This window comes from Sinocyclocheilus grahami, unplaced genomic scaffold (genome assembly GCF_001515645.1).
Source record: "Sinocyclocheilus grahami isolate Dianchi unplaced genomic scaffold, SAMN03320097.WGS_v1.1 scaffold885.1, whole genome shotgun sequence".
NCBI classification, from domain to species: Eukaryota; Metazoa; Chordata; class Actinopteri; order Cypriniformes; family Cyprinidae; genus Sinocyclocheilus; species Sinocyclocheilus grahami.
Window position 1 is genome coordinate 72,335 of NW_015506064.1, and position 20,867 is coordinate 93,201.

Here is a 20,867-nt window from a genome sequence, read left to right on the forward strand (position 1 = left end):
CCCCGTGTACAGCATACATGCGTGCGCGCGCGCACTCCCACACACACACACACACACACACACACACACACACACACACACACACACACACACACTGACATAAGGTCCAGTTAATGAAAGCTGCTTGACAGTGCTTTACCACTGCTCTAAAAGTCCTCTGACCCCCTGTTTGATATGTTGAGTAGTTAGGAGCCACACGGAGGCCTATACGAGATAACGTTAAGCCCCTGAGGTTCAGCAATCAATTTCTAGCGATTCGCACGAAGTGACAGAATACAAAAAGCAATCACATCCCTGCATGGATCTACGCTGTCCACTGTCACCTGCTTAAACATTCAGAAGCACTCTAAAATATTCTGATTTGCTGTTAAAACAGTCGACAGGCAGCGCTCTGTTCCTGTCTTTCTTTCTGTGTCTCACCCCTCCTGTTTTGACTAACTTCAATCTAGAGGTAATGAGAGCCTAAGAAGCTGGAGACTGAGAAGCCATTTACATTTTTATTGATTTCTGAAAGTGCATTTAACCATTTTCTTCTCCCCTTTCCCCCACTCTTTTAAAATCCCCAAATGAGGGGCCCACTGCTCTGTTTACTCTCATTGAGGAGTGAAGATATTTTAGTCAGGAGCAGCTCCTGCATTTTCTTCCTCTCTTGATAGATCAAAGAGGAAACTGGGTCTGTCTTATGTAATTAAGACTCGGCATTAAAGAAAACAAACCCCTGTGAATTCTGACTGAAGTCCCACTGGGGAATGGAGTATTTTTCATAATTAAAGTAGCACAAACAAGGCCTACTCAACAATCCACAATAGTTCTCAGTAGAGCATTATTGTTTCCTAATTTACACAATGCTATTTGACTGTCTGACTCCTCGAAGCCAAACCTAGTTACAGTACAGCCATGACTGACTGGAACTATGTTGTTAGCAGGTGCACATAATTGTGTGCCATTTTCCCTACTGGATCCGAATCATTTTCGACCCCTTAGGACTGTAAGAGTACTAGGATGGAAAGCCACTTTTTCCTGGAGTGAATATGAAGGTTAATTTTTTAATTCTGCATTATATCTTATATTATTTTTACATATAAAATTACGCAATTTTGTAGGTCGTGCTATGGTGTGTATCCATTATAAAATTGTTGCTACATAAAACTACTTAAACACTAAAAAAATTGACCGTCATTTTATTTATTTAAAAAAAAAAACGAAATGTTATCAAGCAAATTCATTAGGTGCCATATCCTTCCGCTGTACTATAGCTAGTCCCTGACAACTAGCTAGCTGGTACTAAAGTTTAAAAAAAAATTAAGCCAAAAATGAAAATGATCATTTACTCACCATCATGTTGATCTCAATCGAGAGGACTTTCTTTCTTAATCGCGTGCTGTATTCCTGGTCTTCTGAAGTCATACGATAGCTTTATGCGAGAAACAGAGTGAAATGCAAGATGTTGTCGATGTTCATTTCTGCTCCCCTAACTTTGAGTGAGTGAATTGAACTCGGGGAACCGAATCGGTAAGTGAATCGTTTAGACTAGCTTTGTGAACGGAATCAACCGATTTAATGAAAATATCCGACTCAAAACGATTCTTTCACGAATCGGACAACATTGTAGTGATGGGAGAAATAACCTTTCCCAGCGTCGAATCAATTGAACCAATTGCATTGATTTCGTTTTTGGGGCATGTATAAACTAATGTAAAAAGCCCATTTTGGTTTGTTTTATTTGTTCTATTTATGTATTTCTTTTCTTCTTTATTATTGGTTTATTGTGATCTTGTTTATCACTGGTTATGCTCAACCTAAGGCTGTCCACGTGTTGTTTGATTATGTGATGCGTTTATGTACCTTGTTTGTTTGTTGTAAATGGAAGCATAATAAAAAAATTGAATCAATTGCTTCGCAAAATGATTTCGAAGCGCTCGAAACATCACACGCCTGCTGGTCAAACCTACGGTGGCCGTGAAGTGCAAAGCAAATCACAATTCTGAAAACAAAATAACAAATTGCAAACGCAAATGCAAGTCTAAAAAACAAAATAACAATTCAGAAACCACAACAACAATTCAAAAAACATTATAACAAGTCACAATGACAAATCCGAAAACAAATTAACAAGTCAGAAAACACAACGACAAATCAGACAAACCGGAAAAGGTAGGTATAGTTTGAGACAGCGCCATTGGTTTGGGATTACTCACCGCTGACTGGACGAGACATCTGTCAATCAATGTATACAGGAAGAACCAGCCGAAGAACAGCAGAGTCGTGGTAGAAAGTTCGGAGATGGTATTAAAGTAGCTCAGTTTAAATGTTTTGTATGAATTGCCCTTACTATGGAATAAAAAATACATCTATCTATTTACATTTAGTTAAAAGTGGCTTTAAGTGCTTATCCGCAGATGGATAAGCACTTGCCCTTGGCTTTTTGACGTGATCGACACAGGTTCGATCCCACCTTTTGCCGAAATTTTTTTTCTCCCTTTTCAAATCTCGTATCATCAATAGATTCTATTTACACTAAGTGAAAATAGCAGTATTTTTTAGCAATATGTTATTTACACTAAGTGCAAATACCTATTTACACTGTTAAAATAGCAGGATTTCTTCTATCATGTATACTACTTGTTGCAAATAGTGGCAATTATCTGCACTTCAGTATTGTAGTACATTATAAAACAGTATACAATAATAACGTATTGAGTGTAAATTATAATTTTAAATATTAAATGAATGCCACCTTATTGGTATAATAAAGCCCTCCCTACACTTACGCTAACCCTACCTGATACTTTATTTTCAACTTTTTGATTATTTCCTTAATTTTTATTGAAAATAAATGCCTTTACGATGTGATATGAGATTTGAAAAGGGAGAAAAAAAAGTTCGACAAAAGGTGGGATCGAACCCGGGTCGATCGCGTCAAAATGCCAACGACATGTGATTAACCATCTGCACCACTGGAGCTGATGATTTACAGCCACTTTTAACTAAATATAAATATACACTCCGGATTTTTTGATTGACAGATGTCTCGTCCAGTCAGCGGTGAGTAATCCCAAACCAATGGCGCTGTCTCAAACTATACCTACCTTTTCCGGTTTGTCTGATTTGTCGTTGTGTTTTCTGACTTGTTAATTTGTTTTTTTAGAATTGTGATTTGCTTTGCACTTCTCGGTCACCGTAGTACTCAATGAACTTGCATGATTCACGGATTCACAGAGATCGCCCCCCAAAGGCAAACTATTGATTTTTTTTAAAATTACATTTCAGAAAACATATAATACAAACAACATCAGGGAAAATCTTTGACAACATTTACATTTACACTTAGGCTACATCAACAACAAGATAAACATGGGTTTACGCTCACATGAAGAGAAAAGCATCATAATATTTGTTTTTTTGTTTTTTTAGAATTGTGATTTGCTTTGCACTTCTCGGTCACCGTAGTACTCAATGAACTTGCATGATTCACGGATTCACAGAGATCGCCCCCCAAAGGCAAACTATTGATTTTTTTTTAAATTACATTTCAGAAAACATATAATACAAACAACATCAGGGAAAATCTTTGACAACATTTACATTTACACTTAGGCTACATCAACAACAAGATAAACATGGGTTTACGCTCACATGAAGAGAAAAGCATCATAATAAAGTTAACGTGTCTTTAAACACATCATCATAAAACATAAAAAATAAAAATAAATTTTTTGTTTTTTATAAATCTAAGAGATGAAATTACAGAGTTGAATTCAGCAAGGAAAAGTGTAAGACACAAAGAGGACTTACACCATTTTTGCTTATGGATAAAGAATTTTGCATATAAAGAAATTAGCAACATATTCAAAAGAAATGTGTTTTGGGTTTTCATAATAAGCAAACTATTGAAATTTAGAAACGTTTTGAAACAGTAATGACGAAACGAAGCCTCGTTTACTGAAATCACGTGACTTTGGCGTTTTGATACGCGCTCTGAACCACTGCTTCGAAACGAACGGTTCGTAAAGGTTTCGAAGCTTCATGAAGCAGTGTTTTAAAAGCGGCCATCACTACAACATTGATTGCTTCTCTCATGAGTGTACGAAGATATTTTTAAGGGAGATTGCCAAACATTCAATTAATAACGACTTAAATTTCATTTTTTCCCTCACAGAAGTGCACAAGTCATATGAGAACTAGGCCTACTTTCTTGACAACCCCACTCATTCACTTCTATTATGTTAAAACAAACAAACAAAAAAGATTGGCCAGGATAATCTCAGAAATAATTCTACGGATAAACAGAAGTCATACTGGTTTGGAACAAAATGACAGAATTTTCCATTTTGGATGAATTTCTTTATTGGTCTCTGTTGGTGTTTTAGGTTACACTTTATTTCGATAGTCCACTTTAGACATTCTACTAACTATAAGTAAATTTGTAACTACATGTCAACTACATGTCAACTAATTCTCATTAATTTGCAACTACATGTCTACTAACTCTCAGAGTAGACTGTTAGGGTAGGTTTAGGGTTAGTAGAATAAGTTGACAAAGAAAGTGTTAGAAGATATTAAGCAGACAGTCTACTAATACTCTACTAACTGCTAGTTGACATGTAGTTGCAAAGTTACTTGCAGTTAATAGAATGTCTAAAGTGGACTATCGAAATAAAGTGTTATTGTGTTTTACACTGATATAAACAGTAGGCTACTCTAGTCTTAACCATTGTATCAGTTTTATGAGTAGTAGAATCATTTGACTCACCTGTCCACACATATCTGTTTTTGACAACAAATGTACAGTGCATGCTACTTTGAAACAGTTAAAATAACAGAATCTATTCAGGTAACCTTGAATTCAGAGAGCACTGCAGACTGGTTCTCAGTTTAGTGAAGAATAGGTCCAATCTGCTCATGAACTGAAGATTTTCTATCTCTATCTGATATATCTATTTCTAAAGGCTGGATTAGCACAGTGTTTGGTAATATCTCACTGTGAATACAGGAACTTACAGGCTGTCATTCTTAAAGGACTTCCGTTTATGTCAGATCACTCATTGTTAAAGTGCTCTTGGCCAAATTACAGCAAACCACCCAGACCTTTCTGTCCCTTTATCCTGATCCTACAGAGCCTTTTCTCAGCTTTATTATCATGATTGTTAGAATTTACAATATTTACAAAACAGACAATTCAGAAAATAAATAAGGTAAAATAAAGAAAGAAATAAAGGGGGAAATAAAAGAAAGGGACAAGGAATACATAAAATTAAAACATAGAAATGTCAAGTGAATAAGAAAGGACCGAACGGGGGAATTAAAAAAAGTTTTTAAAAAGGAATATTAAATTTTAATGGGAACATAAATGAAAGGAAAAATAAACTGAATGGGAATATAAAAGAAAGGGACAAGTAGAAAACAAACAAAAAGTAAAGAAATAAAGTTAATATAGGACAAATATAGGGAAAGTAAAAGGAATAGACAAGGAAAACATAAAAAAATTATGTTATGTAAATAAAGAAATATAGGAAATGAAGGGGAACTTTTAAAAAGGGACCAGGAAGAAATATAAAATAATAAATTAAGTAAATAACAGAATATTTCAAAGTGAAAATAAAAGAAAGGAACTAGTAAGTTAAATCAAAAGAACTGAATGCAAAAATAAAGGAAAGGGACAAGGAAAAAAATAACAGCAAAAAAATGAATTAAACAATAGAATTTAGATCGAAAATATGGTGTATATACCTGTACAAAATGTGTCTCATCTCTAATATATATCTCACTCCCTCTTCTCTTTTCTCTTCTGCTTCTAAAACACTACCTCATCCTCCCTAAGGAGTGTCTGAAGTGTCTACATTGAAATGCATGATGAATTATGTGGCAATATAAGGGGACCATGAAAGATGACATGCATGAGATAATGATTGCAAATGTTGATCCACATGGCGAGTCAGGAGTTTTTCTTTGTTTACTAATGGCTTTGTCTTTTGACAGAAGGAGGGACATGCGAGGTGATTGCGGCACACAGGTGCTGTAACAAAAACAAGATTGAAGAGAGATCTCAGACAGTGAAGTGCTCCTGTTTACCAGGGAAAGTGGCAGGAACCACCAGGAATAAACCCTCCTGTGTTGATGGTAAGGGAATAGACATGGATGAAGTCTTAAAGGACTTAAAGGCATTCAATTCATGCAAAAATGTAACTTTGCTAAAAATGTACTCACCTTCAGGTCATTCAAGATGTAGGTGAAGATTTGTTTCTTCATCTGGGCAGATTTGGATAAATTTAGCATTATCACTTGCTCACCAATGGATCTTTTGCAGTGAATGGGTGCCGTCAGAATGAGAGTCCAAACAAGCTGTCCTAGCTGAAAACTATATCACAATAATCTACAAGTAATCATGTGGATTATTGGACTCCAGGCCATCAATTAATGTCTTGTGAAGCGAAAAGCTGCATGTTTGTATTAAACAAATCCATCATTAGGACGTTTTTCATCATTAAGTCAACTATGCATAATATTGCTTTTTCCAGTGAAAAAGTCGTCTCGTCTAAATCAGGAGAGAAATATGTACAGATCAAGCACAATTTACAAGTGAAAACAGTCCAAAACAGTTCTAAACAAATATCTATGTTGGTGGATTTTGATGTGAGAGGACAACAGGTGATGAACTTTTTCAGTGGAGGAAGCGTTATTATGGATGATGGACTCATGTTGTGGCCAGAAGTGACGATTTAAAGTTAAAATGCCTTAATGATGGATTTGTTTAATGTAAAAGCTTTTTCCGTTAATTGATGGACTGGAGGGATTATTGTGATGTGTTTATCAGCTGTCTGGACTCTCGTTCTGATGGCACCCATTCACTTTGGTGAGAATGAGTGATTTAAAGCAAAATTTCTCCAAATCTGTCCTGATAAAGAAACAAAGTTGTGTACATCTTGGATGTCGTTCATGTTATGTTGTTAGAAATGTAACAGATGCTCGACTGTTTTGAACCATCTCAATGTAGCTTTGCCGTGTTTGAACAGGCTTGCACAGTGCAGCTGTGCATAAACACACTCTGTAGAGCTGCGTAAAGCTTCAAAAGACTGTATAGCTTTTTAAAGGTGGTATGCTTGAAGAAACTCTGTTCAGGGTCGCTCTTGCAGTGTCCCTGCCCTAGAAAAGCTCAGATCCTCAGGGCTTTTCATTATTAATGCTCTGTCCTTATGACAAACGAGCTGCTGTAAACTAACACTTCTGGAAGAACATCTCACTCGCAACGCACCCGCAGATAATCAAAGCATATTAACTTTGACTGAATCTCATGGAGGAGCATCCAACCTTTTCCCCATGTCAAGCTTGTTAGGATATTCTTTTCCTCAAGGTAAATTGTGTCGTTTTTGGATATTAAAACACCTAATTGCCCAGCTTGAAGGGAATCTATCATCATTTACTCATCGTCATATTGTTCCAAACCTGTATGACTTTCTTTCTTCTGTGGAAAGGAGATGTTAAACAGAATGACTGCCTCAGTCACCATTCACTGTCATTGTATGGAAAAAAAGATTAATTTGAAAGTAAACGGTCACTAAGGCTGTATTTCTTTAAATGGCAAGGGTTAAATCAAGGGCTAGCATCATGATTTAATAAAAATAATCCTTTACAAACATTGCAAGACATATAAATATATATGCAGTTGCTGTTTCCCTCTTTCTAGGCTGCAATGTGCTGTCTATTCTGTAGAGGACTAATAAAGCCCAGAGGCAGAGGTGTGTGTGTCTGGAAGTTTTTTCCCCCCCTGATATATGTGTGTGAGTGTTTGTGTTTTTCCAAACATGTTATTTCTGTAGTTGCTATTTTACAAAAAAATACACAAGGATGGTCTGCACTCAAAAGTATTGATTTATTTAAAGCAACAGGGGGAAAACACAGACGTTTAGTCCAAAGTTGCCTTAAGTTACTTGGAACTTTATCTTGTTGCTGTTTTACCTTAAAAAATGCAGTTTCTGCCAAGAAAGTAATTAAAAAGCTTTAACCACTTTTTGAAGAAAATCCCATATTATTTTTTTATGATTTGAAAGTAATCATGAACAATTAATAATCAGCTATCAGTTAAATAATCAGCAGTGTTGGGAAGGTTACTTTGGAAATGTAATAGGTTACAGATTACAAGTTACACTATTTAAAATGTAATAAGAAGTGTTTTCAATGACTTTATTAAAGTAATGTAACTGATTACATTTGATTACTTTTTGATTACTTTTGTAAATTTCTAATGAATGGTTTCAACTGTTAATCATTTTAATCATTTAAAGCAGGCAGCATTAACCTTACAGTAGTGCTCAACACTGATTACTGTCAGACTTTTAAAATCCTCAAAAATCCACTTGTCCTCACTAAGATAACAAAAAGATAGTGTGTGTGTGTGTGTGTGTGTGTGTGTGTGTGTGTGTATGTAATTTAATTACATATTTTTTCCTCAGTAACTGTACCAGATTACAGTTTTTGTAATTAAATTACATAACTCCATACATGTAACAAGTTACTCCCCAAACTGATAATCAGTAATTCAGTCATTTTCAGTAATTTTAACTGAAGTAATGTTAGCAATTTACATAAATGTATTAAATTAATATTTGTATTAATATATTTAGGTTTTGCAGCAGTGACATTAACTTAAGTAACTATTTACATTAATTTCTTAATTACTTTAATTTTTATGGTATTGAAGCAGTAACATTTAGCAGCAACTAGGATTAAAATGTTAAATTTTGTTGCATTTTATTATCTCCGGTTCCTAGTTAAACCGAGATGACACATTTACTGAGGTATCACTGAGATGATGGTCATTAAAACTGGTCCATGTTCTCATTCTCCTCTCATTCACATTGATATTCTAGGATATGATGCTGAAGGCTAACTCTCTCTCTCTCTGTCAAAGGAGTACATGACATTGAAGGCTACATGATATGTATGAGATGCTTTGTTTACTTTTTGGAGGATAAGAGGCCTCAGTAAAGGGAATTTTTATCCAAAAAAAAAACAGAGCTCTTGCCTGAGGTTGTTTTCCATGGATTTTTTTTTATTGCTCTGTGGCCTTGGCCATGCTGAACTGGCAAAAATGGGAAGAACAGTGTTAGATTCGCTCTAGCCAGTGCTGTGACTGTTGTACATGTGTGCAAAGTCTATAAAGCATGAATATTTGTTCACACTTTAAAAATATCCATGGAGAAAGTGTTGAGTACAGGGAAATCAAATTTTAATGCCCTATTGGCAAGGAGACAACTATTGAGTGCTTTTGGGTTTTAGTATATTAATGAATATGACTTAAGTTCACCCATTATTATCACCTATTAAATCACAAACTTGTCATGTACTTGTCAGAATATTAATAACATAAAAGTGCATGCTTTATATTATATCTTCATGTAACACCCTCTCCAATGTTAGGCAGCATTACCCTGATGCATTAATGTATGATATTCTTGCAAAGATAAGATGTTCTCAAACCCCTGAGCACCTGCTTCCTTAATGGTCTCTACTCTTTCTCTATCTGCTAATGATCATAAATTTCACAAAGTGGGAAAAATGATGCTTCTGTCTCAAGCAACTGAAATAACATAACACTTTCCATTGTAATGGCAGTAAATTGACCTTCATTTTATATAAACATAGAATACAGACCATATAATTGTTTAAAAGATTTCCTAAGACTACAAGGTGAAGAGATTTAAGTGAATGAATCGGCATGGGATTTCATTTCAGAATAATACTTTTCATAAAGTGCTACTCTGTGAAATGGCTTTGCTCCTACTGACCGCAGACATCCACTGAGGCTATTCACGCACATTAGATTCAAGTCAATTTTATTTGTATAGCGCTTTTCACAACATATTGTTTCAAAGCAGCTTTATAGAAAATTGTACCTTAAAGCCCCAATGAACAAGCCAAAGGCGACTGTGGCAAGAACAAAAATCCATAAAATGTTTAAGAGGGAGAACACTTCCTTGAGAGGAACCTGGCTGGAAAAAGCCTTCCTCCTCTGACAAAGCACATATTACAATAAATATGCACATGACAAATATGATTTAGTTACATATTATGTGTAATAATGTGTGCTTTGTATACACTCTAAAAATGCTGGGTTAAATATAACCTAGCGCTGGGTTAAAAAGGGACAAACCCAGACATTGGGTTGTTTTGACCCAGACATTGGGTTGTTTTGACCCAGCGGTTGGGTTGTTTTGAACCCAACCGCTGGGTCAAAACAACCCAATAGCTGGGTCAAAACAACCCAATGTCTGGGGTTGTCCCTTTTTAACCCAGCGCTAGGTTATATTTAACCCAGCATTTTTTAAAGTGTATGCTATTATGTGTTCATTTAAATAATCTTATTAGTTATTTTTATTTACTTTAAGTTAATAGGGATTGTTTACTCAAAAATGTAAATTTAAATTGCGTCCTCATTTTCTCACCCTTATGTTGTTCCAAACATTGACTTACTTTCTTCTGCAAAACACAAAAGAGTATGGAAAAGAATAACTTGAAAAAATGTTGGTGGCCAAACAATTATACTCACTATTGACTCCCATTGTATGGACAGAACAAAACATTTGTCAGAATATCTTCTTTCATGTTCCGCATGAAGAAAGAAAATCATGACAGAAGTTTTATATAGAAATTAAATTGAATTGAATTTAGGCAATGCTCAAATCGTTTAAAGTCTAAATGCTTAAAATCTATCCAAAAACACTTGGAGTAATTAATGAAGCATTCTCAGACATGCAAGTATTATTTGTCAAATGGTCAAGGAGCAGTTGGAGAGGTTTTAAGTCAGATGCGAGTGAGAGTCTAACCCAGTTATGATCTGCTTCCAGCCTCCATAGTGATTGGGAAGTGGTGGTGTGAGATGGAGCCGTGTCTGGAGGGAGAGGAATGCAAGACTCTACCAGATAACTCCGGCTGGATGTGCTACTCCGGAAACAAGATCAAGACCACCAGGGTGAGATTTGGAGCGAGCAAAAGCATTCCTTGTGTTTCTTTAGCTTTTTAACAATACAAGACTCTTGATGGTGAAGTATGTGATTGCATGAGGTTAATAAGGGTTTTTGTGCTCCGCCGTTTTTTGTTTGTTTGTTTTTTGCCTATTTCACTGAAATATTTTATTAATAAAGTACATAATAAAGAACAATAAATAAACAACCCTCCTACACCTGAATGGCTGCAGGCTGGTGTGTTGGACGCTGGAAGTATCATAAAAATAGAAGACCTGCACACTGCTGGAGCTCACAAAAAAAATCCAATATTTATTAAAATAGCAGCGATTCGGTCATGTAACTTCCCTCAAGCAGAAAATGACACTCTGACAAATAATCGTTGTAAATAAAAGTAGCCAATGAGAGTGTTTCTTCAGGTAGACGATAATTTCTATAAAAGCAGCTGTTTTTTTCTTATATTCTTTTTTTTTTTCAGAATACCCACCCATACACAACTTTGTAGCAGATGTAAAGTCTCTGCAAGCTCATAACGGAGGAACTTAATGAAGGTTTTTGATTTTATTCCTTCTTTTTTTTCTGTCACCATTGTGATTCAATGAAGACTAAAAATGGCCGATAGAAAACAGACAAATTACTGATTTCAAAGGCGTAGGCACTATGGTACATTTATGAACTTAGAATAAATTCTGATAATTCGATCCCATTTAGTTAGTCTGTCTGATATCTTGTTGCTAATTATTCAAACATGAAATTCATTCTCAGATTGTTTTCTTATTACTCATTCCTCTTTTATTTACTGTACTTTTTCAGGGAAACATCCAAGACGACAAGCTGAATTAAGTTTGCCCAACTCTAAACCAACAGACATGTGTTTAATGACTTGAAATGGAGTCCTCTGCTCATAAATCCATCTGTCTCTGAGTAACACGGACACCAGACTTTCTGAGAAAATCTTTGTGGGCGTTGAACACTGCTGGTTCTTTCGTTGTTTCGTTTTTTGTTTGACAATTGTCAAATATTTGTTTCCTCTCAGTAAGTCCTGGATAATTACACTCGTATCCCTTTGTGTGGAGTGGATTCAAACCAGCTATACCTTGCCTGAAATAATCTTCAACTGTAATATTCTTGGATGTTCCTATGTCTCCGGAAGAACATATTAATTCTCGTACTGTATGTAGTGAAACTGGCTTCCTGTTCATGTGGATTTTCAGAAGGGGATTGATCCTCAACAAGCAAGTTTAATTAAGACACTTTGTGCGTTGACTGTGAGCAAAATGCTGAGGAGCACATGTACATGGAATGACCGATCCAGTCCGGAAATGTTCCTCTGTTTCCTGGAACATTATATCAGATTCAGAATGAATTCTGGTGGTGATACTAAAACCAAATAAGTCTTTAGCATGATTTCTGTAAAGCTGTAAAAATAGGTGAAAGAAATGTTTTACATAAATAAAATGAATTCAAAACAGGTGAGAATGACGTTACAACTGTATTTAATTTAAAATAAACAATAATTTAATGTGAACGTAATGGGTGCGAACGGTGCAAAGGAACAGTCTTGTTTACATTTTCTTGTCCACTGTTCTGTTGACTGGTTAAAGATGCTGTTTTTTATTATTAATTTTGGGCTTCAGTAATATTTTGACAAATTGAGTCATCAAGGCTTAACTGAAGTGGTCTGAGAATTTACATGTTTAATGAAAAACTAATAGACCATCAGTTTGACTGCAGCAATATATAAAAGTTGTGGATTTATTACTGAAGTTAATGAAGCCTGATTGAAATATGCTGGTGCATGCACATATAAAATACCATGACATTTAAATATTCTGAATCAAATTCATTTCCCGTTGTTTAAATATAACTTCATTGGACCTATGGACCTATTAAGACCATTCTGACCCGAGGTAAGCGGGTGGAGGGTCTTTGAATGTGTAGGCAGGCAGTCCATGCTGAAGGACACTGGAAATTCTGACACCGCTGGGACATTTAATTGTCGTTTACATTCAGAAATAGTTCTCTCTGCTCGGAGCAGCTGAGGGCCAGAGCATGTACTCACTCTGAATATGTAGCTCCAGCATTTTAAGTAGGGAGCCATGAACATAAGAGCCTTGGTGTTGCTGTCGGCATGCAGAAAGGAGGCTCTAACTACAGGCTGAGTGAATACAGATCACTACATTTACAGTCCTCCGCATGGGACAGCAGAGGATGAACTTTAGCCCTCACCTTCAGCAGAGCTTTAGTGGAATTTCAAACAGTTGACTACAGAATATCAGAGTGCAAAAATGAATGCAAGGAAACTTAAGCAAATATCAGCATTATCATTGGCAGGCTGAGCTTTTGCTAGCAGTCGGTTTTTCTAATTTCAGTCTTCAACATCATTATGCAATAGTTTCATTGCTCAGATTTGATTGGCTGAGCAGCATTCCATACCAGAAACCCTTTTAAATTCCAAAATAACAGAACATTAAACACTAACAGATCTCCCACTATATTAATATTGAGCAAAACACATGAAATAACACTTAATTTTAAGATTTACTCTCCTTTAACAGTCGGAAGCAAAGCATGCTGGGAACTAGAAATCTGCTGTAACTCATTCTGAGAATGTGTGTATATATGTGTGTACATACATTTACATTAATATGGGAACACGTATGTGCAATATATGTGCACAATAAAGGATAAACCTTTATGAATATTACATGTAATTTTTATATGTATCAATATATATACATATTGGTGTATATACATATACATACACATGCATATATTGCTGTATATTGAAAAATATAAGCACTAGTTTCCCATATATGGAAATGTATTATGTAATATATTGCATTATATTTAGCAGTGTATTCCTATATATTTTTTGTTTCGTAAGGGAATACTGTGTCTAATATGTAACTTACGCAGATTTCATGTTTCTTGTTTGCTGAACTGTATAAAAGCAATATTTCCCACTGCAGCCTCATGTATGTGGATGAATCACAGCACGTCTGCCCGTGTGATATTGCTTCATTAAACGCCTAGAAATTTTTCTGATTTCTGTCTACTGAAACTGGACATTTTGTCACAGAATTGAACCATTAAAATCATGAAAACTCTCAAACAAGCAATTCCTCCTGTAACTTAAGCACATGTCCATGGATCTTTTTAATCAATGGGAAAGTATATATCTGGGTCACCATTTCTTAAAAATATATATATTTTTAATCACATTTTGCCTCTATTAGTTCATGTTAAATAGTTAAAAACAGTTGAAACATTCTGTCAGTAATATGAGCTCACAAAACAGCGTATATAATAATTAGAATAGAAAAAAAGCTGTTAAACACAGTTGGGATAATGTAGCATATCACACCACAGGACATTAACCTTCCCGTAGTGTTTCATGTCAATTACCATACACATACTGTATTTCCCAGGTTCTCTACCATGTCCTTTTTCTACTTCCAACCTCCAGTGTTTTTTGAAAGGGCAGAGGCATATGCATTGTGAGTTCTTCAGAAAAAGTGTTGGAAAAAACCACACATACTGTTGGTTGCTTGTTGAGCGCTATGAGGTCCAGCAAATGAGGCTATTAAGGATTCAAAGCAGTTTCTGATACAATGAAGCCACTGGAGCTTTGAAGAATGAAAGCAGCGATGTCCTCAACTGCCACGGAGTTGACTGCAATGATATTTGCTCAGAGAGACAATTCTAGGTCTGGGAAGTCTGAAACGCTCCTGTGAGGCGCTCTGACTGCTCTGCAAGTTTCAATGTCATTACAAAAAGTCATTTATATAACACTTTAAAAGGCCGGCAAATGAGATTGCAAATTGGATCCTTTTGAAAATATCTAGCTGGTATTTTTTCTCTGACAGATTCAAAAGAAATACAGAAAACACTAATTGAAATGATGACATATGAAATTAAATAATTGATCTCAGAAAGGATAGTTTACCCAAAAAGGACACTAGAGAAAACAATATTATGAATAGAGAACTCATATGTTAGCCGGAAGCAACAGATTGAAGTTAAAACATCCTAATAATGGATTTGTTTATTACAAACATGCAGCTTTTCACTTCACAGGATGTTAGTTGATGGACTGGAGTCGTGTGGATTACTTGTGGATTACTGTGATGTTTTTACCAGCTCTCAATCTGACGGCACCCATTCACTGCAGAGGATCCATTGGTGAGCAAGTGATGTAATGCTAAATTTCTCTAAATCTGTTCAGATTAAGAAACAAAATCATCATCTTGGATGGCCTGAGGGTACAATTTCAAATGTTCATTTTTGGAATAACTATTCCTTTAAAAAAAATAAACAGGGTCAACAATGTAACAATGTCTGCTTTCTTGTTGTGTTTAACTGCAGCATGAGTGCTGATCACAAAATGAGCTCCCTTGTTTTGTTGGTAAAGGCCCTCTTTTTGACTCTAACTTAACCTGACATCAGGATCTTCTTACACAACCCTGCCCTCAATCACAATGATTAATGACCAGCAGAAAGTCAGGAGCTGTCAACATATGTGCTGTTTGGAAATGTGCATGCAATACAGAATGAAAACTTGAGTTTTTCCAACACAAATAATGGGTAACACTAAATAATTCAAAGAAAAGCAGAGATTTCCAAACCTGAAACATGTTTAAGGACAAAGGCATGCACAAAAGCTAAACTAACCTGTTCAAATCTCACAGTTGTTTGACTTGGTTTTTAAAATGCTAGCCATCATTATTCTTTTTTAAATCATGGAACGTGAAGATCAGAACAGCACAGGCTGTGGTGATAGACTATGCAAACTCAAGACTCGCTCTCACCTTTTATTTTCACTTTCTTGCATCACTTAATTTACAGCCACCTCTCACACACAGTTACACAAACAAGACAGGTAACTCTCAACTGCAAACACACACCGAAACACTTGAACAGGAGGAGAAGCCAAAAAAAGTAAATCACCCAAAAGCATCCTAGACAGCTCATTATAGAGTCTGAGTAGTTCTTCATGAAACACAAGACTAGTTAAAGTGTGCACAATTTTAAGGTAATAGTACATTTAATTAATAAACAAACATGTTTAATGAGGTTAGAACACCCCAAGCCTTTTTTAATAAAGGTAAGATTTCTATTTATTTTTATTTTTTTTATCATTTCTTGTGACATGGGGCTCAGTTTAGTGTTGTAATTATTGGTTTAAGTAACCAACTATGCAGTTGTAAACATGTTTTGTCAATAAAAATCATCACAAATGAAAATGTCTATAGGTCTGTAAATAAATTTACCATGTTAAAATAATAAGCATTCTCCAAGCCACATTCATAAGTACATTCCCTCACAATATGAACATCCCAGCAGATGCAAAGCTGTCCCAGCAATTAGACAAAACAAGAGAGTTTAATAAAAATGATCCACCAATCAGTTTTGTCTGTGTTGCTCTACACATCAATAAGAGCGAGTTTTATGATTAATGTTGTAGCGTCTGGACCACTCAAACACACAATATATATTTTGTTAGCTAGATTTAACAAATACTCTGTAACACCCCAGGAAGCTGAACAGGCCCCTGGTTCCATAGCAATGCTGACACCCGATACATTTACGACCTCCTGGAATTTAGGTGAAGAAAATCGCTTCCTTGCCCATAAGTGCCAGTTATTTTTATCTTTTGCTGTACAGACAGACTAAATCTAGAAGAACTGTGGTAACGTCTCCAAGATGCTTTTCTAGAAACCTAACCTGTGTGTGTGTGTATGCATAGATGTACTAACCAACTCTTAGCCATTCAGTGAAAGTGAATGCACTTTGATTGTATGGAAAAGAGCAGCTATGTATATGTATGTATAAACTACTATGCAAAAATCTTAGGCCATTAGTATTTTCACCAAAAAACAAACAAAAAAAACTAATTTATATCTTTTACTGTAGTGTGTGTGAGAGACAGGAACAACATACAGTACCAACAAGAAATTATATATAGAATTTTCTTACATTTTTTGGGGAAAAATATGCTAATTTTTTAGGACACTTTGATAAACAGAATAAAAGTATAATTTTTTTTTTAAATCTTACTAAACTTTTGAAAAGTACAATTTTTTAAGTACTTTTTTTCATTCTTTTATTCAGCAAAGACAAATTAAACTGATCAAAAATAAAAGCAACAATGACTGACCTTGTTATCCTGTTTAATATATAGCTACACATTTATTACAAAGTGAATAAATACAATAAGGATATAAAATACTGATTTAGTTTAAATTATTTACTTATGTGAGAAGAAAGAGTAAGCAGAGTGATACAAGAGACATAAAACTAGCATGCTTTTTGCCAGAGACAACAGTCCAGAGTTTAGAGTTAGAGTTTATATAAAACAGCATTTTGCATATATTTTCCACAACAGACCAGTGGGAATCTAGTATTCCAGGGATCAGCATAAGAAGACCGTATAAAATCACAAAAAACTGAATTGGACTGAAAACACATTGTGAAATATTGAGTTCTGTTCAATTTTCTCAAATTTCCACCTGCTTAAAGGCATACAAAAAATGACCATGATATCACACCCACATAGACTCACTGCCCACCTCTCAGATACACATAATCCCACACAGAAAGAAGAACGTGCATGCTAGAGCTACACAAAAAGACACTAGCCGTGACTGATTAATGCTCCATGCTGACAAAATCGCATGACAGACCAGCATATGTTGGATTTTGGACACGGACACAGCATGGGTCCCTTAACCTGCAAGACTTGCGCTGGCCTTAATCAATAAAAAAAAGAGTCAACTGATTGACGTTTTTAATTGAGGCAGCAAGATCAGCATCTGTCATGCCTGTGTCTTCATAATCAAACCTGCCATCATCTCTCACCATCTCCAGTGCATTCCAGTGACCCTCACTGATTCCAGTGTTTTGCGGTGAACCTCAACGACCCCAATGTCATCCGAGTGACCCTCAGCACCGGCCCCATTGTCTTGGAGTGACTCTCACCGGACCCAATGTCTTTGTGGTGACCCTCATTAGCACCAGTGATTTGCTGTGACCCTCGCCAGCCACATTCTCTTGCAGTGACCCTCACTAGCTCTGCTGTTTTGTGGAGACCCTTACTTGGCCCAGATGTCTTGTGGTGACCCTCACTGGCCTCAATGTCTTCCGGGTGACCCTGACCAACCCCACTAACTTGCCGTGACCCTCCTTTCCTCCTAAAACACACAAACACATTTCTAAACATTTTCAATCTCTTATATATATACAAAACTAAAGAATTATCTATTATTATTAACAGTTTAACAACATTCTTATTTAATTCATAAAGCCAATCACACAAAGATGTGACCATCATTTGAAACATAAACTTATAACGCCGTATAAACTCACTGCTGTGATGCTGGTGGGTGCATGAGCAAAACACTAACCGCTCCCATTTCCAAGAAAGGATCGGGGTTTTTCCTCAGTCACCGAGTTGTCAACCAATCCGATGATTGTCCGAAGCCGTGAGTCAAAAAAAAGAAAAAGGTCAAACCGGGAATCCAAACCGAATCAAAATCGGAAGGAAGTCAAAATCCGAAGCGAATCCAAAGCCGATAGTCAAAGTCCGAAAACAAGTCAAAACCCGAAAATGAATAGCCGAAAAATTCAATCACTGTAGAAACTCGCCAAACGCACAAAAAACATCAACCGCAACAATCTCCAAATCTCCCAACAGAGAATTCTAGAAAAGAATGTTCATATGTACCTGCTGCACTCCTCACGTCATAATTGCGCTCTACTGATGTAGAACATTCTTATTATGGTCCAGTTGTGTTTGATTACCATTACTAATTGTGCATACATTAACATTTAAGACACTGAAATATAAATAAAATTAAAGCATTTAATGCAAACAAATAAAAACCATTTTCAGCAGAGTGAATACAGCTACATAACGCAGTTTCCTCATATTTCAACTAAAATATAAATTTGCCAATAAATGTTAAACAACGTCAGCAAAGAATTTATTATAGGTCAAATTCTTTCACAAACATCTGCAAAAACAATATGTACATACATGAACTTAAAACACATTTTACAAGACACGAAGGCAAACAACAGAAATAAAACTACAATGGTAACACTTTACACTAATGTTAACCGAGACCTTACTGTAAAGTGCTACCTACTAAACAAAAACTGCAACTGACACAGGATTACCAGAGGCCTGTCCCACAAAACTATTTAAAGAAATTCAATATAGGATTGGTTTCATCAATGTTCATTATAAAAAACATGAATATAAACACTTACACGAGATCACGATGAATAATATGATCATTATTAGAGCTCAAATGAAAGTGCTTTAATATGGAGTGAGAGATACAGGATGAGTGACTTCACTGCACCTCTTAGACATGCTGATTGGTCAAATACATGTTTGTGACCTGTGATTGAGAACATAACTTGCACTGGAGTAAGTTAATTGTGCAGTGTTTGCTACTATCCCAGTGAACACCAATCTACCTTTGTGGTACTGAATCTTACCTGATTAAACTCGCTTTGTGGTATGGTCTCATCATCCTTGCATTATTGTTGGTTAATAAAATGACAACATTCCTCATATATTATGAGTTACAAATGAATGAGAAAACAATAGATGATATTTCAGTTTGAAGTACAAAGAACATACAGACTCTACTGTATTTAGGTATATGATGCAAATAAACTTGTTGCGGGTGAATTTGAGGAACCTCTGCCATTAAATGAATTGTGTACATGTTTAATGCTGCATGTTTCTGACATGAAGTTGAGCTTGAAGAGGACAGTCTGAGGCATGGTGACATCAGCAACAGCTAACTCCTGTCTATCAGCCAATCCCAGCTCTTCAACACACATACACACAAAGCATGGTGAAACACAGACATGGTGAATAAAATGATAATGCTGGCAACCTTCTGACCATTTGGGAATTCAATTTCAATTGTGCTTTTGTGGTTCTCATGGCTGGAAAAGATCTCACCTTTCAAAGTTTTGCAAAGATTGGGTCTAGTTCTTTCTTCAATTGAGGCATTGGTCTGAAGAACACAAATAAAACCTTAAGATTTAAGCAGTACAGAAATATAATAAACATAATTATATTCAGAATCTTAGCATATTGATACTGTCTCACCTGCAGGTAGAGTGTTTTATTTATGCCTTCAAGTGTTGCAGTGATAGCCGGGGACTTCATTTGTCTAAAAAAAACATTTTAAATTCAAGTGGATCAGTATTTATAAATCATTTGCAGGGAGAGAGAGTTGATGGAAATCGTGTACTTACAGAGAAGCATTCTCAGTCAGATACTCCAGCACCTCTTGCAGTTTAGCAGACGGTGGAAACTGTAGTTTTTGAGGAACCTGACTACATGCTGAACAGTTGTCCTGTCAATCATAACAGGCAATAACACAACAACTGCGAACATTTCACATATTTTACTTTCAAAAAGCTCAGTCTTTGAAAAGAGACATTAAATGAAAGTTTGTAATTAGATAAAAGATTGAAAATGTCATCATTACCTTTCACTCTGCTTCAAACGTATAAGTATACAACCCATCCACATCATTAAAAACCAGGTAGTTATTCAATGGGATATATGCACTGAAAGAAAACAAACATACATAAATTAAGGACCAGATTAGGTGACTAGTAAAAGATGTTTTAAATACACATTTTGCAAATTTAACATTTTAGAAATGGTTGTATGTCTGAGGAATGTGGCTTGGTTTATAAGATCTAAATACAAAATGTTTTTTTTTCTTTTACTGGCCATGAAACAAACTTGAAATGTCAAAACAATGACAGAGATGGAATCAAAACGTATAGATGATTCACCTTGTAGCAATTTTAAAAACTTCTGTGGCGCAAGCAGCTGGGGGGGGGGGGGGGGGTAAAAAAACACACACA

The 20,867-nt window shown here is 35.7% G+C and overlaps 1 protein-coding gene and 1 pseudogene across 4 annotated transcripts in view; one reads left to right on the forward strand and one right to left on the reverse strand.

Annotated features, from left to right (window-relative positions):
- Positions 1–12,428, forward strand: part of LOC107563677 (protein FAM19A1-like) — a 53,863-nt gene extending 41,435 nt beyond the window's left edge. For 2 of the 4 annotated variants that reach the window (XM_016248611.1, XM_016248612.1), the window contains exons 3-5: positions 5,980–6,120; positions 10,845–10,969; positions 11,775–12,428. In XM_016248611.1, coding sequence (XP_016104097.1) covers positions 5,980–6,120; positions 10,845–10,969; positions 11,775–11,804 — 296 coding nt within the window. In that variant the 3' untranslated portion in view covers positions 11,805–12,428. Of the gene's footprint in view, positions 1–5,979; positions 6,121–10,844; positions 10,970–11,439; positions 11,513–11,774 lie in introns of all 4 variants that reach the window. The other 2 variants (XM_016248613.1, XM_016248615.1) reach the window with 2 other exon arrangements.
- Positions 12,429–19,076: 6,648 nt separating this feature from the next.
- On the reverse strand, positions 19,077–20,827 carry LOC107563669 (NEDD8-activating enzyme E1 catalytic subunit-like; annotated as a pseudogene).
- Between the last annotated feature and the right edge of the window lie 40 nt (positions 20,828–20,867).